Source organism: Lynx canadensis, chromosome F1 (genome assembly GCF_007474595.2).
Source record: "Lynx canadensis isolate LIC74 chromosome F1, mLynCan4.pri.v2, whole genome shotgun sequence".
NCBI lineage: Eukaryota > Metazoa > Chordata > Mammalia > Carnivora > Felidae > Lynx > Lynx canadensis.
Window position 1 is genome coordinate 19,989,264 of NC_044319.2, and position 27,225 is coordinate 20,016,488.

General features: G+C 51.1%; 2 protein-coding genes across 8 annotated transcripts in view; one reads left to right on the forward strand and one right to left on the reverse strand.

The window, feature by feature from the left end:
* The window catches only part of RASAL2 (RAS protein activator like 2), a 364,251-nt gene extending 349,232 nt beyond the window's left edge, over positions 1-15,019 (forward strand). For 5 of the 7 annotated variants that reach the window (XM_030303462.1, XM_030303463.1, XM_032591838.1 and 2 more), the window contains one exon: positions 4,520-10,298. In XM_030303462.1, coding sequence (XP_030159322.1) covers positions 4,520-4,684 — 165 coding nt within the window. In that variant the 3' untranslated portion in view covers positions 4,685-10,298. Of the gene's footprint in view, positions 1-2,027; positions 2,663-4,519 lie in introns of those variants that run through there. The other 2 variants (XM_030303459.1, XM_032591839.1) reach the window with 2 other exon arrangements.
* CLEC20A (C-type lectin domain containing 20A) lies at positions 10,927-27,225 on the reverse strand. The gene is made up of 9 exons (XM_030302039.1): positions 26,989-27,225; positions 25,604-25,648; positions 23,598-23,963; positions 22,024-22,089; positions 19,768-20,133; positions 18,555-18,647; positions 13,740-13,859; positions 12,873-12,958; positions 10,927-11,058 (listed from the first exon to the last, which is right to left on the reverse strand). The coding sequence occupies exons 1-9, from the start codon at positions 27,026-27,028 to the stop codon at positions 10,927-10,929; spliced, it is 1,314 nt and encodes a 437-aa protein (XP_030157899.1). The 5' UTR covers positions 27,029-27,225.

Below are 27,225 nucleotides of genomic sequence, written 5' to 3' on the forward strand. Positions count from 1 at the left end.
CAAGGACTTCACGTTCTATTCCCTTCTCTGCGTATCAGCCAGGGGGCGTCTATGTGAGAGCCCCGGGGATTCTTAAGCATGCACGTAACACCCTCTGTCTAGTTTCCTAACAGGATTCATGTGGCATGGGGTTTATTTTTCAAAGGAGTTGGGAGTGGGGCTGAAAGCAGAGCCCTGAAAGGAGACTTCCTGGACCCCATGCTCCACACGCAGCTTGGAGGCCAATGTGAGCCTTGCTACACTTGTCAGCCGATTTCTTGGGATAGTTTGGACTCTGTAGTTTCTGGATATTTGGACCTCATAAGAATCAGAAGAAAGGTCTGCTGTAATTATCTGGCTTGGTCCTTTTTTTTTTTTTTTTTTTTTTTTTTAACCTCTCTAGGTGTCCCCAAGGTGGGTGAGGGAAGGGTAGTAGAGACAAGGCCATTTTGCCATGCATACTATACAAATTCATCCCAGAGCCTTCAGAGAAACAGCCTGGGTACAGAAGGCCGTTTAGTCAGGCAAACTACTGTTAATAAGTTTTCAGTTTTGGATTTTCAGTGTGACAAAATAATCCAGGAAGAGCTCTATTAATAACCACACCAGGAGAGATTTTGGTTCTGATGAGATAAAACAGATCATTTTCATAATTCCAGCTGGTCTAAAACTGCGTCAGTCTTTAGCAGAGGAAGCTTGGGTCTGTCACGATCATGGCTCCATACACAAAGATTGCTGCCCACTCCTGTCCCCTATATTGACATCGAGGACAAGACAATGGGGTGTGAAGCAAGAGCCCTAGGCGTGGATGGTGACAACAAGGAAGGGAATAGGATCTCTCAGGCCTCGAAAGCTCTGGACAGTAAGGACCTTCTCGAAGTTAGCCAGGAGGGCATCACTGTTCAGCAATGGGGGAAATGTGATCCTTGGGGCATCAGTCAGTGTCAGCTTGTGGACTAGCTAACCCAGACATTTGGGGGCCATACCTGAAGACAGTGGTTTTCAAATGCTTTCATTCCATGGCCTATTTTGGTCGAACCAAAGGGACCTTCCGTAGATCAGTTCCCAACCGCTCATGTTGACCACCATCAACGAGGACCATTCTCAGCTCAGGGATTAAATCACCCTGAGGGTGGCTAAAATAGCAAATTACTTTTTCGAACGTAGGCGTTACCGTACAATAAGCTTTCTACCAGAGGCCCACCGTGGATCCCTGAAGAATACTTGGAGAACCCACTAGACCACATTTTGAAAACCAGTGTATCACGTATAGCACAAGTCATAAACACTGAAGCTAATTTTTTTTTAAAAAGTATAACCTCCAGTTCCAGTTGTTGTCTTACTGACACATTAAATTCTGATTATAGCAGAAGACTCTGAACCTCTTTTGGCATCCTTTGTATCGAAAGACCTTTTATATCAGATCCTTTCCTTACACCTTACGTGTTTGAGGGGGCAGAGCAGCCTTTCTGGCTGCATTGAATGGAATGCACACACGTTTGGGGTGAAAGCTTCCCAGTGAGGTAGCCCATACTTTTATGTCCCTGGCATCTTGCTTGGTGCCACTGGCAGTGGAAAATATTTCTGAACTGAATACGGTTGCCTTCCTTCTATTAGAGCTGATCCCAGCATTTCCCAAAGCGCTAAAGGCCTGGTGCCCAGTGAACTGGTTTCCATCTGTCCATAGTCCTGCGCCCCCAGAGGCGAGGCTTGTCCCTGAATTCAGTCTCTCCGTCCCCTAGAGTTTATGCTGTGAGGCCTGACCTGGCTCAGCCACTTCCTAATGGGCACTGCGAGAGGATGTGCGTTCCTCTGGTGAGGGCAGAATCACCTATCTTGGACCCTGTGGCACGGCCGTGGGGATCCCGGTGATGGACCTGAGGGGACCATTTCTCAAACGTCACACCAGGGACTGTGCCACTTTCACCCCCACCCCAGGATCTCTCCACGTGGCTCAGATGGAGAACAGAGAAGGGCTTCCCCTCTGAGAAGCGAGCAGCTGCCTAGTTACTGTTGCAAAGTGATATCTCCGCTGTGTTAAATTACAGGTCATAAATGGAGATGAGATTATTCAAACAGGCAAGTAAACCCGGTCCGTGCTCTAGCCGAGCAGTCCCAGCCCTGGCCCAGCACACTGGCCTCCTACGCATTCCAGCTCCTGCACTCCCCGCACTGGAAATCCTTCCCGTCAGGCGTGGACTAGACGGCTTTGCCTTTCAAGCCAGGCGGAATCGAAACGTCAGAGCATCTTTGCCAACTGCGCTTGACTTTCAAAAGTCCCTGTTTGATTATTTTTCTTTTACTTTTTGTTTTATTTTGAGAAGTTGGCAGTGGGGGGAACGACAAAAGGGAATTTGTCCACTTGGAAACTTTCAGCTTTTCAGCAGGGGGTTATCTGGCTTCAGCTGTTACTCTTGTAGGAAATAAATAATTGCAACCCTTCTTAGCCTTCTTTTTGACCCTTTAAGGATCAAATAACTTTTTACGAATTAAAAAGACATATATTTGGGGGTAAACCTGAAGAATCCTACGTTCCTTAGTATTCGGGCCTTATAATTTATCTTAATACTGAAATTTCTTTTTTAATCATTTTAAGATACTCTTGACCAGTATTTTGTTCAGAGATGATTCTTAACCATCAGAGGGAAATGTCATATTTGGTCCCCACTCTTTACTTCCTGGTAACCCCTGGCCAGTCCTTACCTACTGGCTTTTTTTTTTTTTTTTTTTTTTTTTTTTTTTAAGTAGGCTCCACACCGAGCATGGAGCCCAACATGGGGCTTGAACTCACGACCCTGAGTTCACCACCTGAGCTGAGATCAAGCCAGACACTCAACCAACTGAGCCACCCAGGTGCCCCCTCTGGCTTGTTAAAGATCTGTACTTGTTATCCCAGAAACTCCATGGACTATGGTTTGTTTGTTTTTTTAATTACTATTTTTTAAGCCTCACAGATCTTTCTTTCTTTGAGTTTGCCCACCCTGAAAATGAGTTACCCGCCCAAAATAAAAAGAATCTTACACTAGATGAATGCTGACCTAATAATGCTGATTTTATGTGTCTTACCACCTGAGATCTCCATCAGGGAAAAGGAGGACATTTTTTTTTTAATGATAATAACAAGGTTTTCATTTTTTCATGCTTTTGAAACCATTTAGCCCAGCTGCCCTACCCCCAAAGCAGGAGATGAAAGGGGAACATAACTTGATGCCGTGGTCCCTTCCCCCAGGTGGACATTCGGCACCCCCGCTGGCCCTGGTAGCTGCTGCGGGAGCACAGGGAGCAGTGTCCCACCCTCAGCCCTCCCGTCTTCCCTGATCCTCCCTGCACCTTGCAGCGAAGGCCTTACCGCACTTCCCCTTCCCCAGGGTAGATTCGGACACTGCCGGGATAGGAAAGCTCCTTTTGGCTTTGGGGGGTCGCTCCTCACACGTTTTTTTCTTTTTAATTTCATGGACGTAGGTAAAGATCGCCCTTCTCAGCCTTAACCCCTTTTCTGGAAAATGACAACTTCATGTTGGAAAGGTTCTGGGCTCATTTACCCACCTGCTGAAACTAAGATTAGGGTTTCTCTCCTAATCTTTGGGAGACTGATAATATTTTGATGGGGTGATTTTTTTTTTTCTTTAAACATAGATGAGCCTGCTTTCCTTTAGATTGCCATATTTTGGGGGCCCTTTCCCCCCCCCCCCTTTTTTTTTTTTTTTTTTTTTTTTTTTTTTTTTTTTTTTATATAAGTGTATATAGTCAACACTCTTTGGTTCCAAAATATTGGTTCTGAGGCATTTTTCCCCCAGAGACTCAAAAGTAAAATGAAAGCAGTCTCCTTATTGGGAAGCTTTCCTGGAGTAACTCTGAGCTGGAATGAGTCTAGGAGCTTGTGTTCTCTGTTTGTTTCCATGTGTTATGTTTCCGGCATCCCCTTCGGCCACATCTCCCTTCCCATATTCAAACGACCCCTCAGTCTGAGCTTCTGGCTGCTTTTTCTCCTCTTGCTGTTGCGTCCTCACTTTGTTGGTGACTATAAACTGCCACCATGTATCGTTTTAATTTTGAGCACAACGTGAATTCTTTCCAAATGTGACTGGTGTGCCCTCTTTGGGGGCCGAGCTCCGTAGAGCACACAGCACTTCTCCTCTGTGAAATGAAACCTCTGGTGCTTCTTTCTTTGCCACCTAATCTCCTCGTTTTAATTTTGGCCCAAAGCACTGAATACCTTAAGGCGGCTTGACACCCTGTTGCACCGTCTGCAGTAACACATGGTGTCGTTTTCACATCGTCCCGGTGTCCCGAGGGATTATTAATAACCAGTCCTGCTGTGCTGAAAGGAAAAAAACGAGAGAAAATGAACACAGACCCATTGGGCTCAGGGAAGCTGAACCTGAGTCGTGTGCAGAAAGAGGCAGAGACGTTCCATTTGTCTGGGAAGCATCATGCGTACTGCTGTTTGATAGAAAGTACTAGAACAGTCATTGAGTGGAGCATCACGCCGTGATGTCCTGCATGTAGCCCGAATAAAGCCCCGATTCGTGTGTTGCAGGAAAAACGGATCGTGTCCCTGGATTCGGCCAACACCAGACTGATGAGCGCGCTGACCCAAGTGAAGGAGCGATACAGTGTGCAGGTCCGCAATGGCATCTCCCCCACCAACCCCACCAAGCTTTCCATCACGGAGAATGGTGAATTCAAAAACAGCAGCTGCTGACGGGCTCTGTGAATAGACAGACTGTGGGAGGAGACAGAAGGAAATCTCCCCGCTCTCCTGTCCCCAGTCCTTTCCCCAACCCCACCAGGTTTACAGAATGTTGCTACTTCAAAACAGCAGAGTGGCGAGAAACTCTTGAATGAAGAAGGAACCTTGTCTTTCAGGGCAGAAGGCTAAGCCTTCCAAGGTCGACGCTTTCCCCCCATGTCTCTTGTGTACATAGGGAATTTAGTTCTGGGCCATGTACAGAAAATACCACTGTAATATACCAAAAGGAAGTTAATAATGTAGATTACCTTTTTAATTATTACTATTTTTATTATTGTTTTCCTCTTGTTGAAAGCACTGCAGTTGTTAGAGGAGGAAAAAGTAGGAACGATGTGTGAGTGAGAAATGAGCCCAGGGGCTCAGTAGGTAGAGACCGAGTGTCTATCTGATAGACATAGGATATCGTCAGAATGGATTTTTCAGGGATTCCCCTGCCAGTCTCAAAACCCCACTCTGGCCCCCTTGTCCTGTAGGAGAACATGCAAATACCAAGAACCAAACAAAACAATTTATCCCATTGGCCAACCCAAGACTGGTTCCGGACGGACGGCTAATCTGATTTGGGAATGCGCTGTCTCGGAAAACACAGATAAGAGCTGTGGCATCAAAACCGGACTTTAGGAGTGATTTCTATTGAACTCCTGTTGATGTTTATTTCCTTCTGCCTAAAGCAGATGGGAATTTTCCATTTTAGATAGGGGGCTTTTTTTTAACCCCAGTTGTAATAAAGGGTGTTCTTTTTTTCCTCTTTAGAGTTTACAGAACTATAAATATTCGTGTCTCTGCATATCGTCTTCATCTGCACCACCCACTGCCCTCTCCTCCCCATGGTGGGAGCAGTCATCACAACAGGGTTTACTCTCCCCTGGAGAGGTTGTCCCAATATGCTGTCCATAAGCCATCCAAAAGAAACACCCTTTCTTCCACACAGAAAAGGGCTAATCATACCATAGCAGGAATCTCTGACTATTTCCTATTAAAAAACAAAAACGAAAAAACAGCTTTTCTATTTGTAACTTCATTTTTGTTTGGGATAAAGATTTTATCCATTGTACTAGCAAATCTCTGGGCAGGGTAATTTTATCTCAGTCGTTAGCTCTTAAATGGCTTGTTCTAATTCCCTCACTGAAATTTGGAAAGGAAATCCAGACCCAAAGCATCGCCCTCTCACACAAGTCAGGATAACTCCTATACAATAAGAAAACGAAAAGCGCAAGGACCGCACGCTCCAGCTGTTCTCCCGTGTTCTTCGTAGATGTGGCAATAATGACTCTGTTGTACCGATTTGTCATCCTTGGCTTCACTGTGGGACAGAAACCGTCGTGGAAGCTCATTTACTTCCCTTTTTTCCCGAGGTGTGAAATGTCATCTTGAATGCAAACTTGATTATCAGAAGTATGGAATGTGGTGTCTTAAAACGGACATTATGTATACAAATATATATACATATATACTCACACATATGTACATATAACTGCACAAATAGGAAAGTTCATGCCTTCTCCGCTGTCAGATACAATGTAAAAGGGTTTTTGAGTCTCGTTAAGCAAGATCTAAGCAGTTCTTTATACTGAGAAAGCAACATTTCCCAAATAAGTTAATGATGTTTGTTTCAAATTATGAACTATAAGGAAATTTTTAAAAAGGAAAAAAGGAGAGGAAGATTAAAAAAACAAAAGACGTGAGGGAGCCATATGCATGGAGTGAGTTTTCCTACATAACAGAATAGCATAAGGAAACAAGAGAACATGTATCGTGTCCTCTCTTGGGTGAAGCCCAGACTCCCAGACTCCACGTCTGTGAATAGCCTCCCTTTCACGGTGCCCCAGGCTCGCATCCGGACCTCTTGAGCACATTCCCCGGGGCCCAGGTGGATCTCTGTGCTGGAGCTTGCGTCTCAGCAGCCTCCCCACGCCCCCTCCCCCCCCCACCCCCAACCCACAGCCTTTTAAAACACTTCCCTTCACAATCATCCCGTTTCTGCTGGTCAGAGATGGAAGGCAGGCTGCTCATGCGCTTATCTGATGTGCGGTTTTCATGTCCCCACACTTTGGCACCTGGTTATCTTCTGATAGTTATTTTATATAGTCTCACCTCCTCCCTCTAAGCCTAGGGCAGGCACACTGTGGTCAAAATCACTTATTTTCATAGGGAAAAAAAAAATCTCACTAACTCTGAAGACGTACCCTTTGTTGGCAGGAAGGATGTAAACGTAGGTGGCCTTGTTCATGGCTATTCTCAGCTCTAGCCGTGTTTCATCCTTTCTTTATAAAAGCCTTCGACTGTGCTGCAGAAAGCCTGGTAAAAGAATTGTCAGTTTCAGTGGCCTTAAGTATGTAACTTGGGTGATGTCTTGCATTGAGGTGTGGAAGCTCTGAGGTGTTGGTTAAGGCTTACGGAGGGCGGATAAGCTTACCTGTACTGGAGGGCTGGGGGCGACACAGAAAAATCAGATGTGCTTTTGATGGTGCATATTTCTTGCTGGCATTGTGGGAACTCCTTAGAGGGCTGCCTACTTGGGAAGATTAAATGCCCAAAGCGTTTGGAAAAATTTTGCAGCCCTCTATTGCCAGGTTATCTTGAATGAAGAGAAAAAGAGTAAGAAACAAAAGTTGGAAGTCAGCTAGAAGTTCAGATTTATTACCAGATGTTAAGTTTCAGATTATCCTTTGAGCCTGTTCCTATCCAAATATTTTTCTGAGTATTTCTTCTGAGAGGCTGCAATCTGTGGAACTTATTCTGAAAGACCTTCTACGTAGGTATGGATGACGGCAGCAAATAGCAGGTCATTTTTACGGAGGTATTGCTTCATCGGCTTTGCTTTGGCCCGAATAACTACGTACTTCTGCTCTACTAGGAGGAGGGCGTGGGCGGAGTGAGATAGCAGTGTCTTCCACTCTGCCTTCCACCCCCACGTCACCACATTGCAGGGTGCGGCGTGGACCGTGGCTGAATGGAATTTGGAGTTCAGGTGACGTGCTTGCCAAGTGCTTGTCTAGCTGACAGCCGGACTTGGCTATTAACAAGGACAGTGTGGGTTTAGGAATTAGGGAAAGAGCTTTCACGCTCCCTTTTTACGTCCCTGGAGCAACAGACTCCCTGGGCCGAAGCAGCAGAAAGAGTTACATTCCCATCGAGTCACCGTATACCCCACGTCTCCGCAATGTACCCCACGGCCCCAGGAGATGACACCTAGGTAACTACAACAAACACTTGAGCACTCACTGTGGTCCAGGCACTCGCACCAAGGTACCGTTGGAGCCTGGGGCAGCCTGTTGGTAAGGAAAATGTGGAAAAATGAGCTAATCGGGCTGCTCTAGGCTTTTGTTGTTTTCACTCAGTATTGAGTTGGTCCTAAGTAGCTTTCTCTGGATGGCTTCCACCTTTCCCCGTGATGGTGTTGGACAGGGAAAGAAAAAGCAGGAGTCTCTGACTGGTGTACGACCTTGAGAGTTAGCTGGACTTTAGAAGTAAAGCTTTCCAGATCTTAGTCGGCCTCAGCCTTTGTTTACGGATCTGTGGTTCTTTCGGCCCCTGGCTCTCACTGTGTCCTCAGAGGTACCCCAGGTTGGGAGCAGTTCTTCTTTGGAAGTCCCAGAGCAAGACAGTGGCCATCAAATGAGTTTGCGTTAGTATTTGCTTTGCTTTCCATCTAGGTTAAGTTCTAGTCATGTTCAGTTTGGAGTTCCTGAGAAAGCTGGTCGTGGGACTGAACTTGGGGAAGGAACCCTCTTTAGGATTGCCCAAGTCCCATGTGACCTTGAGCCCAGACTAGACTTGTCACTGGGCCTGGCCCAGCGGTTCCCGAGCCCGTGCCACAGCTTCAGTGCGTCGTCAGATACGCGCATGGGGGCCACCTCCTCCTACGGAGTGTGGAAACCAAAGGGACTTTCTTCTCCATTCCCCTTCCCCTTCTCAAGTCCGGTGTGAGATCTCCTGCTTGCCCCAGCGGTAAAGAGCTGCCTTCCCACCCTCTACCCAAGGGCCAAGAATTTGGGATACTTTGTTTTCATCAATGTGTCAATTGAAAGAACCTATTTTACTAGTCTTTTAAAAGCAAGATAAGTTGGGTGTTGAATTTTTAAGTAGAATCTCTTTCCGTGTCTGAGTGTTATTAGTTTTAGAAGCATCCTCTTGTCGTGACCCAATTATGAATGCTCTTGAGTTTAGCAAGGACAAAAGTGATGAAATTTGCATGAGATAGAATAAATATCTTATGAAGAGTGAAAGAGCGTGAGGAACACACATGATGCAGAAGGGGACTCATGTATAGCAGCCTTTCGGTAGCCCAAAGGTTCAAGGGAACAGAACTGATATCCTTTGCCTGATCTTAAAATACACGGATAAGAAAGGCAATCTCTGTAGACAACACACACACCCCCAACCCAAAACACACAATTCCTAGGGCTTCCATTTTCTGAATGTTAATCACTTACGGAGCAGTGATTCTCAGAATTTCTTGAGCTTTTTAGATTTTCTGCTCTCGTTTGTTACACGTTATAACCGTGGTTCGTTCCTCTTTAAAATGTACGGTACGCTATGTGTTATGTGTGTATGTGAGTTCAACTGACTTGAAATTGATCTGGTTTGACGTAGATATCGTCATTCATACCACGGGGAGGGATGGAAAGAAAGTTGAATGTCACTGTAGGATCCAGAAAGAAGCAGCTTTGGTTCCTAATCAGTTTATCTTCAGGTATTTGAGGAACCCACCCGGCAAGACTTGGCAAATCTGGTGTCACCCCAGGAAAGCAAAGTGGTCATTTGCCCCTATCTCAGCATGCATCGTAATTTCCTATTCATTTCCTATTTTTCATTCAGATGCTCTCATACTTCACTAGGAAACGATTTGGTTTGGGACCTAGAGCCAGATTTATCTGTTGTTGTAGAAAGATTTCCACAGAAGCTGTATTTTGGGGGCCTCCATCGTCTGTGGGAGGGAGTACAAAGGTTTATGTCTAAATATTGTACTTAGGTCACTTCTAAACTCCCAAGGGAAAATTCTGAATTCCCAGTTCACCAAAAGGTTGAGTGCTAATTGACTCAATGAGCACCATCCTGCAGAAAAGTTTTCTGAGATAAATACTAAAGGTTGAGTTTTGACTGGTGCTTAGCTATTTCCTAGTTGCATTAAAACTAACTCGTGCAGACGGCACAGCACACTGACCTGAATCACACCTGTGAGTTTTACCTTCTAAATTTGATTTTGTTCTTCATCTCCAGGGCCTTAATAAGAATGTGTTAATGCACATGACTATTTTACAACGATAGCTCTAAATAATTTATTTTTTATTTCAAGAAAGAGAAATACACCTTAGAAAAACAAAACCCAAGATTTTATTTTACTTTTAAAGCCATATTTTTGTGCCGGTAGCACTTAGATTATTCCATACGTGAGATCCATATCTGCATTTCATTACCTGGGTTTGTTCTAAAGAAGATTTATTTTTGTTCTGTGAATACTTTTTGATGGTTCTTGTACATGTACAGATATAGATACGTTTGAGGTCTTTTATTGCTATTCCTACAAAGAATACAAATAAACTTTAACTTTAAACATTTCAGACTAAAGTTGCCACTGTATTTGACATGTTACCACCTTACTTCGAGCATGTATCTGGATGATTAGAACACCTGGCGAAAAACCAGAAAGGACGTGCTTACGGGAACATTCTTCTGAAGTTCTGTCTTAGCATTGAGGACAACGTGTTGGAGAACTTCCCACCGGACAGGCAAAGAGTGTTCGGATGGAGGAGGACAAACCCACCATTAATGTGTCGTATTGCGAGGATGCCCTCGGGGAGCTCCTCACTCCGGACAGCCTGAGGTCTCCGTAACAGCTCGGGTGGATAGTGAAGACAGTGCCCTCCGCTTCTCCGGAAGTGTGGCCTCCCTCAGCTTCTCAGCCACCACTGTTCTCTCTTTCTTCTCCAGGGAGATGAATGCGGTTTGTTTCAGGACTGGTGTTGTTTCGTTGGGGTTTGGGTTCCTGTTTGCTTGTCATTCTCAAGGTTACTGTTCCCAGACGCCTCCATCTTCCTCTGCTTACCTCCCGCACCCTATAAAATCCAGGGAGGCCAGTTTTTCCTCACAGGTGTAGCTCTGTAGTCACCTCTTCGTATATCCGGAGTTATTTCTGAGCGCCTGGAACAAACGTATGTTCTCATCTGCTAGCATCATAGACCACAAGTCACTCAAAATCCAGAGAAGATGGTGTGAGAAGCCTCCGGGTCTGCCGACATGGGCTGTTTTTTGTTCACTTCAAAGCCAACCCATTTCAATCTGAATTGCTCGTGACCTAATGTAAGCTTTAAGACTTCTCGGATCTGAAACATCAGAGAGAAACTGCCGTTGCTGTCTTGTGACCTCCCGGCCTAAACTGCCCACCGCTATGCCCTTTGTGACCAGCCATACCCTTTCTTTTTCTTACCTACGCCCCCCGCCCCCCACCAGTCTCTGTGAAGGATCGCACCTACCCCAACGGGAAGGTACATGAATCAACTGTGTTAGGACGCGAGGACCACCGCCTCCACCACCACTGCCCACCCCCTCCAAGGGGGGGTGCGGAGAGTCTGATGACAAACGGGGCTGAAACAAATGACTTACCGGTGCTTCTCAGTCCCATTTATCAGAATCACTACTGAACTTTGAAATCAGAAAAGAGGCCTCTTGAGCCCCACCACCGACCAGGTCACTGATCTCTCTAGGGACTGGGGTTGGGCTTCCCCGCCCGCTTCTCCAGGCAGTAACTTCAGCTGGGGTTAACAACCACTAATGCATATTGAGCCCTGAGCACTGGGTGCGTCTGTTACAATGTCTCTCTGTCCCCGTCCCTGGAAGCTGGCTGCAGGTGTGTTTCCTTGCCTTCTGTTTGCAATTTAAAATGCGGCTCAAACTAATGCTATATACTCTACCTTCCGACACACACATGGTTGCCACCATTTCCACCCTTTAAAGCTGTGAGGCAGAAATTGTCCCCATTAGTAGGGAACAGATACTTTCCAACAGAGGTGGCCAGATCCCCGTTTTGACCCCAATTTTCCCATTATTGGCTTTACTTTTGCAGAGAAGGAAGATGGTTTCCGGTTTGGTTCCCTCCCCACACCCAAAAAAAAAGAGTCCTTGACTTTTGGAAACCCAGTACTGGGCACTGCGGTCTTACTGAACTTCTAACATAACGATCCGATGTCCAGTTGCATCATTTGCATCATTTGCACCTGTTCCTCTTTCAACAGCGAAACACACGGAGAGCTCGCTCGTTCCTCCCCAGGGCCCCGGACGGGCCTGTGCACGCGCGCATGCACGTACGCACGCACGCAAACGCGCACGCACGCGCACACCACCGTTCTTTCTAGAAACGAGCTTGTGAGGTTTTAGAATGAGTTGCCAGGTGCTATTTCTTTGGCCTGTGAGTAAACTGCAGTGAGCTACCAGATAAATGCCAGTCTCTTTTCTTGTAACATCAGGATTTGGTTAGATGACCTGTAAGGAACTCTCTAACTCTGACATCTTAACGATCATTCTCTGGTATAATTGAAAAACGTGCTTCAAGCTTTTGCTGCAGTATTTAGGAACACTTCTTCCTCTTCACAATGTCCCATCTCATAATACTTTAAAAGAACAGAGGACTGGGCAGGGTGGGGAGCCTGGAACAAATGTATATTCGGATGAGCAACAGTGATGCTGGTAATAATAGCTAATGTTTGTGTTTATTGAGCACTTACTACGTGCTAATTTGCTAAGCACTTTATCTGGAATATTTCACTTAATACCAACCATATGAATTAGGTTTCATTGGCCCTAATTCGTGAGAAAACTGATATTCAGAAAGATTAAATTACTTGCCCCAGGTCGCACGACTAACAAGTAGAAAGCCAGACCCCAATACAGGTCCTTCTGATTACGCTGTCTTCATTTAAAACAAACAAACAGCTCAAGAAACATGTTACAGAGAGAAGAAAAAGATCTGAAAAAGTCTCAGCACAGGCACCAACCTGTCACCATGAGCCAGCGTGGGAACAGCAGTGGGAACAGAGGAGCTAATGTTCCCAAGCTTTTTCTCCAGGTTTATTGGTTTTGACAGTGTCGCCTTGCATTGTCAAGCCATCTGACCAAAAGCAGGGGTGGTCTGAAGTCTCACCTCACTCAAAAATTGGTCTTTCACGTCTTCTGGGTCCAGGAGAGCTGGGATGGTAAAATCTGCTTTCAGGATTCCAAAGACCTGCCCTGAAAAAGAAAGGGCTGCCTGGTTCAGAGAAAATTAGCCTATTGTCGTCAGACGCTTGAAGTTCTCAACAGGACTGCCCACTGGACACCACAGATGCTGCACAGAGATTTAGGATTTCAAAAAGGAAGAGGAAAGAAACTGCTGGGCTGGAGGATGCTCAGCCACAATTAGGACTAACCAGCCAGTGGCCGCGGCCAGGTAGTCCTCCCCTTCTCTGTCTCTCCTGTATTTCCCCCCTTCCTTTTAACAAATCCATTAAGCAGATACTCCGCACCGCGCTGGAAATACTCACCTATCCCGGGGCCCACATTTTAAAGGCCAACGCTACCCCGGAAAGCCCTGAGCAGGTTCTCTGAGCCAATAAACACGCTCAGCCTTGGGCCACGAGCCGCTGTCATCTTCCCGGGAACTACATGCAGCCTCGTGACAGGGCTGCCCTGTATCTGTAGAGCATTTTATAGTTTATGACGCACCACTGCATAAATACCTCATCGTTGGCTCGCAACAACCCCATGATGTAGGCAGGGTAGTTTTTACTACACCTCCTCTGCAGCTGAGGAAGAGGAGGTTCTGAAGGGAGGATACTTGCTCCCCGAGCTTTAACAGTAGTCAGGTCGCTAACTCCAGGCTCCCCGTCCTTGTTCCTTTTGTTCCGGTTCCCTTCCCTGCACTTGATGCTGTCTCACGAAAAGGTCTCGGGTGCCCTGTGCTAAGGAGCGGCCGTCTGGATTTAACTGCTCCGCTGTTCGGAGCGGGTCCTTGGTGACCAGAGGCAGTTACCTGATGCTGGCGCCGGAGTTTTGCCTTTAGACTCTGGGTGTTCGGGTGAGCTCACCCGTTGGGCCTGAGTGGCGGCGGCTGTCTCTCTCACGGCACTGCCACTTCCTCCCGTGGTCATAGCTATAGGAGGGGGAAATAAAGGAGCCATTGCAAATACGGCCGGGAGCAGGGTGGTCTGAGATTGGTGGCTGCCCCTGAGCTAGAAGACAGGCACGGAGAGCCACCCACCGCTCTGCACACAGCCGCTGCAGAGACCGACCGTCCCGGCCAGACCTTGACCCGCCCCCACAGGCTCACGCACCCAGCCCCTGCGTTGTTACCTATCGTCCCCCAGAGAGCGTCCCTGACAGCAGGACTTGTGGGGCCTGGGCAGTATTACGAGAACTCTTCCCAGGGGCAGATGTTTTCTTTCACACCCCAGGGGCCCGATGCCCTTATGGCTCTGCCGGCTTCCCGGAGCCCCCACCGTTGGCAGTCAGGGACCCCTAACGTCGCCATCAAGAAGCAGCACTTCAGACTCAAGGTATTCCAAAACCAAGCTCAGCCTCCCCCCAACAACCTCCTCTCCCCTATGTGGCTGCCCGTCTCCTGAGGCCCAGAGACCCCAGGGTCCTCAGCTGCTCTCTGATTCCCTCTCCTGTCCAGTCACCAAACCCCTGTCGGTGCCTTGCAAAGGTCTTTTTTGTTTTGTTTTTTTTTTTTCCAAATATGGAACGATCATATTGTTTTTGTGGTATATTATTGTAAAATATTTAAACAAAAGTATCCCCTCCCCTGACCCAGGGGCAACCACTGTTAACAGTTTGCTATAGAATATTCTTCACACACTTGGGTTTTATAATTTGAATGCATAAAGATCTACCTTACTCTCTTTAAACGCTGCATAGTATTTCATTGAATGTACCGTAACTTAACCCATCTGCTTTCAATGGACATTAGATTGCCTCCACTTCTCACTGTAATAATGCTGCAATAAAAGAGCCCTGTGTGGAGGACGCATATGTAAGTGTGCACCTCGTACTATTATTTCTTAATTCCCCAAAACAGGGCTTCTGTCTGAGAGGGTATTTCCATCTCAGAACAGACACGCCGCCAGAAGGGCCGCTCCAGTCTGCTCTCCCATCCAGTGCCTAGGATCGCTGATTTTTCCACTTTCCCATCAACACTTTCACCCCTTCCAATCTTTGCCCTGCTGGTAAGTAAAAATTAAGTCGTTTTAAAAATTCATCTCGCTTTTAGTTTGGATTTCTGTGATTCAGTGAACAAAGCTGAGCTTTTTTTAAAAATGTGTTTGCATCTATATTTCTTCAGTTAACGTCACTTGCGAACAGCCTAAAACCAGTTCCCTCGCGCCCCTCCTCACGCTGCCGGCCCCACACGTGCCCTTCCTGCCCCTCCTCTCCTGGTCGGCCTCCTCTCCAAATGCCCTCTTCTTTCCCCGCCCGAAGCACTGCACATTCCTCTGGTGAAATGAATCACTTTGTACAATCCAGACACACAGAATGGGAGAAACACGCATAGTCTCATCACCTGACTGTAACCACCGTCAACATTTCTACACATTTCCGTCCAGTCTTTTTTGCTAAGCACAGGTGGGGGTTTCCCTTCCGTGTGCCGTTGAGTGCACTACATGTATAATGTTGAACCGTGCTTTGTCCCTTTAACGCCCTGTCACGACAAGCATTGTCCCCTGTCATTATAGCCACCTTGCTTCTATCAACTACGGCTCTGAGCGTTTTTGCTCGCTTGCTGAAAACCTCTGATGCCTCCACCTGCCGCAAGGTCAAGTCCTTCAGAATTTGTCCCTCTTTCCCTCTTCCTTTGTCACTCCCTCCCCAAATACGTGACCTACACTCTGGTCACATCAGACTGCTTTCATTCCCAAACCACACGTTTTCACACCTACTCGTTTTTGCTGTGCTGTTCCCTCTGCCAGGAAGAATGTTCTAGTGTTTGCTGCCTAAAATCCTCCATGAACTTTTTGTCCAATTACCGCCACCTTTCCAGGCAAAATGAATGAGTCACTTTCCTGCCAAGGTGCTCAGGTCACACTTCTGGCTCAGCACTTATCAGACTGTTGTCTCTATTAGTCCCTATTAGACTAAGCTCTTTTAAAAACAGGAAACAGGTCCTGCTTTCCTTGGTATCTTCAGTTCAATGCCTTGTTCAAAACCAGTACTCAGGAAGTGACCGTTGAATTCAATCATCCACCAACGTGTAAATCACTGTTCAAGGCCTGGGAAAGATACAAAGAGGCACAAGACAGCCCCTGCCCTGTGAGATTCCACAATCTCAATAATTCATGATCTGATCATTCATAATCATTTATAATTAATAAAATGAGACCGAGGCCAGCCCCGTCTGTCGAGTAAGGACAGAGGCGGGAGATGGAATGAATCACTAAACATCTCACTAGTGAATTGAGATTAGAGTAGTATAACTGCCATTTATTGAGCATCTGTCAGATGCCAGGCACTGGACCATAGCTCATGACACTGGTATTTTTCTTGACTTTAAAGATGAGAAAAAATGAAGTTCTGAGAAGTTAGGAAACTTGCCTAAGGCCACACTGTCAGTAGTAGGGTCAACATTCCAACCCTTGGCTATCAGACTCCTACAGCCCAAATAGCCTGTTTCTCCCCTGGATTCGCGCCCCCCACCCCCCGCCCCTTAAATCATTACCCAGTGAGGCTGAGCAGGTGCCCTGGCTCTGGCTGCACCCGTAGAGTGGACAGGAATGCAGCCAGGGCAGGGAGACTGTGGCCCAGCACACGACCCCGCCCTCAACCTCCTGGCCTGCAGCCTGGGCATGGGGCCTCAGGCTCTGTCACCGCAGAGGAGCAGCCGGGCGCCGGGGCCTGGCTGGTGTGGCGTCCTCAACCCGCGGCGACTCGGGCGGGCACCTGTTTCACTTAGCCGTCTCCCAGGCGTCCTCCCCGCGTGCGGCCGGCTGGGGGCTGCCCGCTCCGGGAGCGCGGTGAGCGGAACGTCCCCAGGCGCTCTCTTCTGTCCCCGGGAAGCTCCCTGGAAGCCGGGAGCCGCTGTCTGGGGCCGACCCGGGGGAACGGAGGGTGGAGCCGGGCACGGGGCCCGCTGCTGCCTCCCGCGGAGTCGCGGACTTGCCTTCGGTAACGGGGACCTCCGGGGACGCGTGGACGGTGGCCGGGCTCGAAGTGGCGGCCAGAGCGGGCCCGGCTCCCCGCCCCCCCCCCCGGGGGGATAGACAGCGTCCCCGGACGGCGAGCCGCTCTCGGCGGGGAGGCCCGGGCCGTGGGGCCAAGGTCGCGCCCTGGACAGTTACCAGCAGGGTCCCGGCCCCTTCCTCGCGGGGTAAGGAGTCCCCGGGGCGCGCAGGCTGCGCCGGAGGCCGCGGGGCATCCGTCCCCCTGGCTGGGGAGCCGCGGGGCGCGCGGGGGGCGCACTCGGCGGGTCCGGGGCTGACTCGCTGCGGGAGCCGCGCCGGGCGCTGGTCCCGGCGGCAGGAGAGAAGGCTCGCGAGGGGCGCCCCGCGCCCGGGATCCCCACCAGGCCTGGGCCGTGGGACAAGGACCCCGACGGGTGGCGTCCAGCGGCCGAGGCGGGGCGCGCGGGGCGCGCGGCTCCCGGGGCCCTGCGGCGGCCCTGCGGTTCTTCCACGCCTGGCCCTGCGCTCCCAGTGCCGACCGGGCTGAGCCCGGCCTGGGGCGGCCAGACAGGGGCCAGGTTAGACCTCACGTGGGAAGCAGAGGACAGGATGGTACCCAGTTTCTCTACCGAATCTGACCACAGGCCCAGGCCCTGGCGCTGTTGCCGTCAGGGTGAGGGCCACGTTCCTTCGCAGCTCACAGGGAGTTCTCCTTGTAGGATCAGGGTGTCCCCGCTCAACGCTAAGCACGGCACCCCACCTGCAGCTCCTACCTGCACTCCCCCCGCTCCCTTTTGCAAGCTAATTCCTTCTCGTGGTCCAAAACACAAACAGAATCACTTCCTCCAGAAAATCCAGATGATTACAGGGACTGAGACACTCCCCTCCTATGTCCCCATTATGCCTGTGCCTATACACACAACACCAACTATCAACACCTTGGGCTCCTTGAGAGCGGCCCCTGATTTTTCTTTGTGTCCCCAGAATAAATAAAGCTCTGTGCAACTATCAGCAAGTTCCCTAACTTCTCTGTGTCCTCAGAAAAGGCAAGAATACCTTTGTCAGATATAGGAATCTGCAACAAAGCCAGGAGAACCGTGATTCTGCCCTCAACTACCCTACTTAGCTTCAGAACTCTTGGGAAGGAAAATTAGGTAATAGCTGTGAAGATGTTTCAGGAATTTAAAAATGCTGTAGGAGGGCAATCACTGTGTTTCCCAACATGTCCCCACACATAGTCCCAACAACTCATCTGGAATCTTTTCTCCACCCAGAGGAGCCCAGAATCACAATGGATTCGACAGGCACCTCTCTTGTGGTTCCCCCTCTGGATGCTAAACCTCAAAGGCCTCTCTGATGACTTCTCAGGAGCACTGCCCAGAGTCTTCCCCTCTGTCTCCCAGGCTGGCCCTCATCACCTCACTGGGGGTGCCACACAGCTTCTCCTGAGCCTCCCGCCCTGGAACTGCAAGTTAGTGGCCCAGGTCAAAGAGGGAGGTTGATGGCAACTGAGTCCCCCTTCTCCAACTCCAGCTGGCCCTGCAGGGGGTGGAGGTGGGCTGGAAAATCCTCTTCTGGGCAGATCCCACGGGGCATGCAGGTGACCTCTCCAGCTCTCAGACCCCGAGACCTTGGGACCCAGCCAAGGACAGGTCCAAAGCACCCACACAGAACCGAAAACAGGCACGTACTTGGCCTCCGCATTGTCTCCACGGCCACTTCTGAGGAGGGAGCGTGAAAGGATGGCTGGAGAGCTGTGGGCTCCCAGTGCCCAACGGAAGGGTCTGTGAGTAAGGAAGGAGAGTGGTGAGGACAGGGCCGACCTGGCACAGAGCGCCCCCAGGTCTGCCTCCCCTAAGGCCTGCCGGCAGCCCCACCAGCTGCCCATCTCAGCCAGCTCAGTGTGCATGCGTGCATGTGCGTGTGCCGGCTGCGGGCGGGGGCTTGCCAGGTCTTTAATCCTCAGAGGAGCCCTGCAAGGGAGGGACCATCATTCTTCCTTGGTAGATAAGGATCCCCATTCTCATCAAATCCAAACCACCGAAAGAAACAGCCAAGAACAGGCAGATCCACAGAAAGTGCGTTAGCGGCTGTCGGGGCCGAGGGTGAGGGAGAATGGGGAGTGACTGCTCGAGGACAAGGAGTTCCTTTCGGGGTGACAAAAATGTCCTAAAATTAGTGGTGACGCCTGGACACCCCTGTGACTACTAATAGCCACTGAGTTAGACACTTAAGAAGGGTGATTTTTAAGGTATGTGGACTATATCCCGTAAAGCTGTTACAAAAAGTAAAGAAGACTGGAAAGGAAGAAGGGAGGGGAGAGGGAGGGAAGAAGGCAGGAAAGAAAGAAAAAAAAAAGAGAAGAAAAGGATAAGGCAGGACGCACCTGTTGCTGAGGACACACTCTACACAAGATCCAGAATAGCCAGGCAGGCCTCTGGTTCACGTGCACTTAGAGTTCAACAACAGTGACAACCGCTAACATGTGCTGGGCGCCTACTCTGTGCCAGGGTCTCTGCTAGGTTTGTTCTATACATTCTCATTCAGTCTCCGAAGCCATTTGTTAAATATATTTTCCAGGAGAGGAAAAGGAGGCTCAGAGATGCCACGCGCCTCATTTCTAGCAAATGGTAAAGCCCGTGTGAGATTCCCAAGTCCATGCTTTGAACCTCTGCATTGCCCGAAAACTAATCACCCTAATCACCGTGGCTAACTGCTAATGCCCTGAGGCTCGATGGGCTCCACTCCTCCTTTCAAGCTCCCTCAGAAGCTCCTCTTACCCTCAGGGTCTAGAGGTTCTTCCTTGGGTCCAACCTCAGTGTCTCCTGCTGCTCAATAAACCCATGTCCCATCCTGTTCTATCCTTGGTAAGCCCAGGGCCCGTGGGGACAGGCTGTCACACACCATAGAAGCAGATGAAGGGTCTCAGGGAAGAGCAGGCCAACGAATACACTCGAGGGGGGTAGCGCGCGTAGGTGCGGAGCCCCGCACACAGTCCCGTCCCCAGCTCGGGCACTTGAAGCCAGGTGGGGATGCTGGCACCCAGGTTGCTCGACCAGCTCAGAGACCCAGAGGTCGCGTTGAAGTAGAGGCCGATCCAGGCCTCCATCTCACTCGTGATGGACTTCAAGGCCTCCTTGCCCGCCTCGTCGGTCACCATCTGCAGGTCGGCCAGGTCCGTGTGGTGGCTGTGGCAATACCGCAGGGCCTCCGGCCAGGTCATTTCTTGGTCGAATCGCATGAAGGTCTGTCGGCCAATCTGGACCACAGCTGGGGGCAAAAAACAGGGAGACCGCAGGCCTGAGGTCCTGGATCTCTGACAGACCAAGCCTCACTGCTCCCCTGGGACAGAGCTCGGGTCTGACTCAGGCCCTTGTCCCGGTCCCTGGGTGTTGGATTTGAGGAAACCCACCATTTCATAGGCAGACTAAACACCACATTGGGAGAATGGATGGGCTATCATGGCAGCAGCCGAGAGAATGCAAATTAGGAAAGGCGGGGATGAAGAGCCCTGCTGGTGGCTAAAGTCCTTACAAGCTAAGTCTGAGTTTCCATTTCTTCATCTGCACAATGGGGATAATAGCACCTAGACTAATTTAAAGGCCTCAATGAAACCATGTATGCAACTGGTTTCGCACCGTGCGTGCAAATAATTAGGACTTGATTAAAAGGTAGTGACACTTTATGGGGAGGTGAGGAGGAAAATGGGACAATCCTACTTTAAAGGCAGCCTCATCTGTGATTTGCAGCAGCTCTAACTATGGCGCTGGCTCTCAGGAGGCTCCACGGCTAAGGCAGGATAGAGACGGGGGGTGATATCCATCATGTCTGGAGAGCCAGGGAAAAGACAGAGCGTGCCCATCCCAGTGGGCCCGACTTCCAGCGGGGCTCAGACAGCCCGGGATGCCGGCCTCCCATAGCCCGCACCCTCCCTCCCCCGGCTCTGCCAGAGGCTGGCCTGGGCCGACCCCCCACGACGGCCTCTTGCCAGGCCTGTCTCATCTGTAGCACACAAGCCCACGCATCTGATTCTAAACAGTGGGACTGGGAAAGGATGTGGTGCCAGATCCTGAGGGACTGATTCCAGAGACCCGATGAAGGAAACACCTCTATTTGCAGAACAGAGAGCCACATCCTCAGATTCAAATAGGGCCTCCCAAACTCTCTGACACATCCTGGTTCACCTAAGCCCGGCAAGATTTGCCTGATGTTTCCCTCATTTTCCCTATCTAAATTGATTTTTTAAAGCTATCCTCTATGCAGCGAGGACTCCCCAGCCCCGAGCTATGCATGTGGCAGACGTCATGTTTTTAAATCCTCATTATAATCCTGAGAGGTAGATGCTATCAACCTCATCATACAGGTGGGAAAGCGGGGGCCCGTGTTGGTGATGATGTGCCCAAACTCATGCCATATTAAATGGCAAGATGAGATTCAGACGAGGTCCACCTTGGACGCCCAGCCATCTTCACTCTACAGCTCTGTATTTCGTAGCGTGCGGAAAACCGGCTCCATAAAGCAGAGGGAGTGGGGAGTGTATTCCCTTTGTCATGGATTCTTTACACCCGATGTGAAGAAAGTTTAAAAAAATATACAGCAGGGGGCACCTAAGTGGCTCTGTTGGTTAAGCATCCGACTCTTAGTTTCAGCTCAGGTCGTGATCTCGAGTTTCATGAGTTCCAGCCCTGCATCGGGCTCTGACGGTGTGGAACCTGCCTGGGATTCTCTCTCTCTCTCTCTCTCTCTCTCTCTCTCTGTCTCTCTGCCCCTCCCCTGCTCGCTCTCTCTGTCTCTCTCAAAATCAATCAATAAACTTAAAAAACAATTAAAAACAGAAGATTCCAGGGCAGGAATATCAGAAGGGAAGTCCCCCTCACCCACCGCAGAAGCGGGGGCCTCACCAGAGCTGGGATGCAGCCTGGGCCATTAACGGCCCCTCTCTGGTTGGAGACCTTGAGCAAGTCACTTCCCTGTCTGGGTTCCTCTGAATAATAAAACCGGACTGAATCTCTCCACGGGGTTCAGCCCGGGGACAGCAAAGCCAGAGGATCCCTCAGCCAGGCAAGGGTAGGGAGGAGCAGAGGGGACACAGGTGGCATGACCCTGCCCACCAGCCCAGGTGGACAAGTCAGAGAGCAGGCAGAGCTCCCAGGTGCGTACCTGGCTTTGGAGAGGAGGTTGGGCTGAGAGCGGGCTCTGTGGGGGTGCGGTGCCCCACAGCAGGGTCTGGAAAACAGAAACAGAGCATGCGTCACGGGGAGGGAACCTCTGCAGGCACCGGGAACCAAGCGGAAGCCAGGTTACCCTGGGCTCCAGGGTAAACAGCTTTCTCCATCCCTGTGACATTTATTAAAGAAATATATACAGGACGAGAAAGAGGGAGATTGAGAGACAGAGAAAGCCCCTGTTTTGTGGCAGACACTGTTCTGGGCCCGGGGAAAACAGCAGAAATTAGACAAACAGGATCCTGGCTTTTGAAGAGAATATGAAGGAGCCAGCCTTGCAAAGTGGTAGAAGGAGATCCCCAGGCAGAGCGAAGGCCAAACCCCTAAGTGGGAAAGGGCAGCGTGTGTCTGAGGAGCAGAGAGCCAGTGTGGCCAGGGGCAGGGAGAGGAGATGAGGCCAAAAAGGTCAGGCAGGGCCTGGTCGGCCTCAAAAGGGACGTGACCCTAAGTGCTAAGCCACCTATTGAATGTGTTGGAGCAGAGTGACCTGGTTTGTATTTTTAAGAGCTCATTCTGTGTTGAGAACTGACTGTGGGGGCAGGGCAGACCCTCCCCCCCCCCCAAGACCAGGGTGGTGGACTTGTGGAGTCAGGACGTGCCTCAGCGGAGCCCAAGGACACCAGAGGGAGGAGGGGAGAGCCTGCGCCCAGGGCCCTTTCTTTGAGGGGCTCCCACCCCTGCACATCCAGCACTCCTGACCGTCTCTACTGGCTTGGGAATCTGAAGGTCAAGCCTCGCCCCCGTGGGCTGTATTTCAAGGCCCCATGACAGGCGCGGTGTCGCGGAAAACAGGGGAGGAGTCCGGCTGTGCTCCGTGCCCCTGTTTGAGGGGTTTGGGTGACACAGAGTTGGGCTGGGCTTCGGCTGACACAGAAAAGCAGAAGTTGGCGCTTTTGACCAGAAAAGTGCCGTCTGGTCTGTAACTATCCCCCTGTGTGATCCCCCCAGGACGGTGGCATGGGCAGAGAGGGACCAGCAGGGGCAGGATGGGGCCAAGATGGAGTCAGGACCGGGCCCTTGAGCACCGCCGATTTCCTGCAGGGAAGTCCGAAGGGGTTGGTTCCCATCCACTACTCTCCCCGCCACCATGAGAGGTAAAACCGGACCTGTGCTCTGTGGGAAGAGCAACGCTGAATTCTGCTGCCTTTGCTGCGTAGATGCAAGCGATCCCCCACCCGCTTTTCCTTTTTCCTCCCTTTCTTTTTCCTCTTCTCCCAAATCCCCAACCGGCAGGAGGGGACAGCCCAGATTTCACCTTCTCTCCACGCTGATTGCCACTTGTTTCTCTGACGGAGTCGGAGGAACGAGGGACAGAGGAGACAGAAACCAAGGCTGCAGAGACGCGTGTAGCAGCGGGGTTAAGAGAGCAGCGGGTCGTCCTCGTCCTGGGAAGGACGTGAGAGGGCCCGCCCCCCACCCCACCCCCCACCCCACCCCCCACCTGCTCGGGAGAAGCCACCCCGGAGGAAGAGTGGGCGCAGGACCGGACTCGAACACCCGAACACACACCGTAGTAGCAGATGAAGGGCTTCTGCGCCGTGCACGAGGCGGCCCCGAGGTTGGGGAAGACGGATACGGAATACAGAGTGGCGCAGACGCCCTCGGCGAACACGGGCAGCGAGCTCCACACGGGCGCCGCGAAGGTGGAGCCGCTGGACCAGCTCAGGCCGCGCACGCGCACGTCGAAGAAGAGGCCGATCCACGCCTCGGTGCTGCTCGTGAGGGAGTAGAGGGAGCTTATGCTGCTCACGCTGTTCATGCTCTGCAGGTCGGCCAGGTCCGTGTGGTGCCGCCGGCAGTACCGCAGGGCCTCAGACCAGCTCAGCGTCGCCTCCACCCTCGAGAACGTCTTGCCACTGTTCAGCAGCCGCAGGGCTGGGACAGGAGAGGCCGTTGGCGCATGGCTACCCCCAACCCACCCCTGGTCCCCCAAGAGCTTCCGGCCTCAACACAGGGAGCCTCCCCCGCCTCTTTTTTTCCCCCCCCCCGCTTTACCCCTTACCGCGGGCTCTCCCCTCGCACACAGCTGTGCCTCTGGGCCTTTGCACAAGCTGCGCTCTGGGCCTGGAAGGACTGGCCACTCCCCACCCCCTGCTCCCCCCAGTCCCTCGTTCTCCAGGGTCCTTCTCTCCCCACTTGCCTTTGCCCAGCTAACTGCTCAGCCCTCTGCCCCATCCTCTACACCCTTCCCATTTGCTCAGTGCCCCTTTGTTAGTGCTTAGTAACAATATCCCGTGTTGACTGAGCCCTCACGGCTTGGTGTGCCTGCAGCTCATGGAATCTTTCCAGTAACTCCCCAGGAGGGACATCACCATGCCTGTTTTGCAAATGAGGAAACCCAGTCACAGAGAGTTAAGGGACTTGACCAAGGCCACCCAGCGGGAAGGGACAGAGCCAGGACACAAGGACCATGGGAGGAGTTTCCAGGGCCAGGCCCTGAATCATAGCAGAAAACCACCCTGTTGTAGGCAGGGCTCAGAACAAGGGCTGCACATGACAACCACCTGGGGAGTTTTCCAAATACACTGATGTGCAGGCCCACCCCACAGCAAGGATCTGCATTTGCTGGGCTGGCATCAGAATTTTGTCAGGGAAAGGACCTTTTTGTTTGTCTGTCTCCACCACCAGGTGCAAGCAACTTGGGAGCAAAGAATGAGCTTTATTCATTCATCCTTATATCCCCAGTGTCCAGCACATCAGAAGGAAATGAAGGGAGGGAGGGAGGGAGGGAGGGAGGAAGGAAGGAAGGAAGGAAGGAAGGAAGGAAGGAAGGAAGGAAGGAAGGAAGGGAAAGGGGGGAAGAAACAAGAAAGGGAGGGAGGAAGGAGGGAGGAAGGAAGGAAAAGAGGGAAGAAGGAAGAGAGGGAAAGGGAGGGAGGGAGGAAGAGAGGAAGGAAGGAAGGAAGGCAGGGAAAGGGGGGAAGAAACAAGGAAGGAAGGAAGGGAAAGGGGGGAAGGAAGGAAGAGAGGGAGGGAGGGAGGAAGGAAGGAAAAGATGAAGGGAGGGGGGAGGAAGGAAGAGAGGAAGGAAGGAAGGGAAGGTGAGGGGGGAAGAAACAAGCAAGGAAGGAAGGGAGGAAGGAAGGGAGGGAGGGAGAGGAGGGAAGAAACAAGGAAGGAAGGAAGGAAGGAAGGAAGGAAGGAAGGAAGGAAGGAAGGAAGGAAGGAAGGAACTAATGAGCAGGTCACACATCTCCCAAGAGCCAACCCGAAGCCCCGAGATCTCAATGTTGGCTTCCTTCCTTCCTGACTCCATGCCCTTGTGGGGTCCTCACAAACAGCTGGTCAAGGGCTACTCTGCCCCGTCAGGCCCTGCAGGGGTGGAGGGGGATGAAGGGTCTGGTGCCAGGATGGTGGGGGCGGGGGGGGGGTCCTAGGCCTTAAGGGATTGGCCTCACGCCAGATGCCCTAGGAGAGGACAATAAGACTGAAGAACTGGGCGCACACAGTGGCTGGAATGTGTACCATCAGGAGGACAGGCTCTTGCCAAACAGGGCGAAGCTCGTCACACCCACCAGAGTCCAAGATGCTGCCTGTCGCTGAGAAAAGCTGGAGGATCCCTGCATCAGAGAAGGGGAAAAGGAAAAAAAAAAAAATCACTCTTATGATATGTGATTCACTTTGATATTTTTTACTCTATTCTGTTTAATTTTTTGAAGTCACTGGCTGTGGCCCACTAAATTGCTTTTGCACCCGGTGGCTCACAACTCGTGGTTTGAGGAACCCTGGCTGTAAACACTGTGTCCTGACGCGTCCCCGACTCCAGCCTCTGGTGCTGGGCTCCTTGTTTGTGTCCCACTGTGCGTCAGTCACACATATAGGTCCGCCCTACCTGTGGGCTCTGTCCCGGGCCTCCCAGCTCATCGAATGGCACCACTCACGCCAGCATCTCCAGTCCCAGCCCAGGGGTCATCGCTGGTCCCTCCCTGTCTCTCATTCTTGGCATCCAATTGCATTGCAAATCCCGTCATTCCTCAGATCTGGAACTTTCTTGAACTTTCCGGGTCTTTCCACACCCACTGCCACCCTGGCCCAAGCCGCCATTTTCCCTCTGTGGCTGACAGCACTGGCCCCAGAGGGTCCCTCTGCTTCTACTCCCTAACCCCACCCCATCACAAGGGGACCCCCGCTCCTCATGTCCTGGGGGCTCCCACCGGTGACCACGGCTCCTTACCACACTCTGCGAGCCCTGGAGTCCTGGGCCTACTTTTCTCGAGGCCACCACAGCCTCCTGCATGTGTTCCTCACACACACAGGCTCTTCCCTGTGCCCCGGCTCCCTTTCCTGCCTTTATTCTTTGCAGTATTTCATTTACTCCTTAGGCCCAGCCCAAATCTCCCTGTTCAGGGAAACCTTGCCACCCACGTGATCTGAAGAATCCCCCGCCTTGCCAATCGCTCCCTGTGACTCTCCCTTCTTGTCACCCCACTTCTCTCTTTCACTGCACTGGTCACATCATCTAATAATCTTGTTTGCTATCTTCTTGCCAAATGTCTTTTCCCCCCATTACAACATAAGCTCGGTGAGGTCAGGGACCACGTCTGAGTGGCACTGACCAGGCACTTAGTAAATATTTACTGGTTAGATGCATAAGTGAAGAAATGAATGAGTGACATTATATGTAGGGCAGCGAACTCTAGTTCTGGGCCCGGGCCTAGGGTTTGCAGGGGGAAGGAGTGAGGGGACCCCAGCCAGGGGCTGAGGCTGAGGCTTCCCTCACCACGCCTGAGCTGACAGCTGAAAAACATTCATTCCTTTCCACTTCGTCTCCCCTTCAACCTCAAACTCTGGGAACCTCGGGGGAAAGGTGCCCCTTCTTCCATCAGACCCCAGCCCTGGGCACGCACGGAGCCCGGCGCCCTCCTGCCTTCATCCCAGGGACAGGCGGGGGCGGCCTTACCTGCGACACAGAGGGACACGGGGAGCCCCCGGACGAGCATGGTGGCGGCACAGGGCAGGCGGTGGAGGGAAGAGTCCTCACCTCTGGCAGAGGCAGAGCCTGGTCTTCTGGGTTTTTATTCCTTGCTCTCCACTCTCCTCCTCTTCCTACCAAAATTGACAGATTTTACTAAACAAATACTCAGTGCCTACTGCGAGCCAGCCACTGTGTGGGGTGCTGGGATGCACCCAGAACTGA

Excerpts from the sequence above, each read along its gene's own strand:
- CLEC20A (XM_030302039.1), bottom strand. The coding sequence starts at position 27,028 with ATGCTCGTCCGGGGGCTCCCCGTGTCCCTCTGTGTCGCAG. Across the intron at positions 25,649-26,988 it reads CGTGTCCCTCTGTGTCGCAG|GGATCCTCCAGCTTTTCTCA; the intron begins GTAAGGCCGCCC and ends TCTCTGATGCAG. Across the intron at positions 12,959-13,739 it reads AACTCCGGCGCCAGCATCAG|GGCAGGTCTTTGGAATCCTG; the intron begins GTAACTGCCTCT and ends TTTCTTTTTCAG.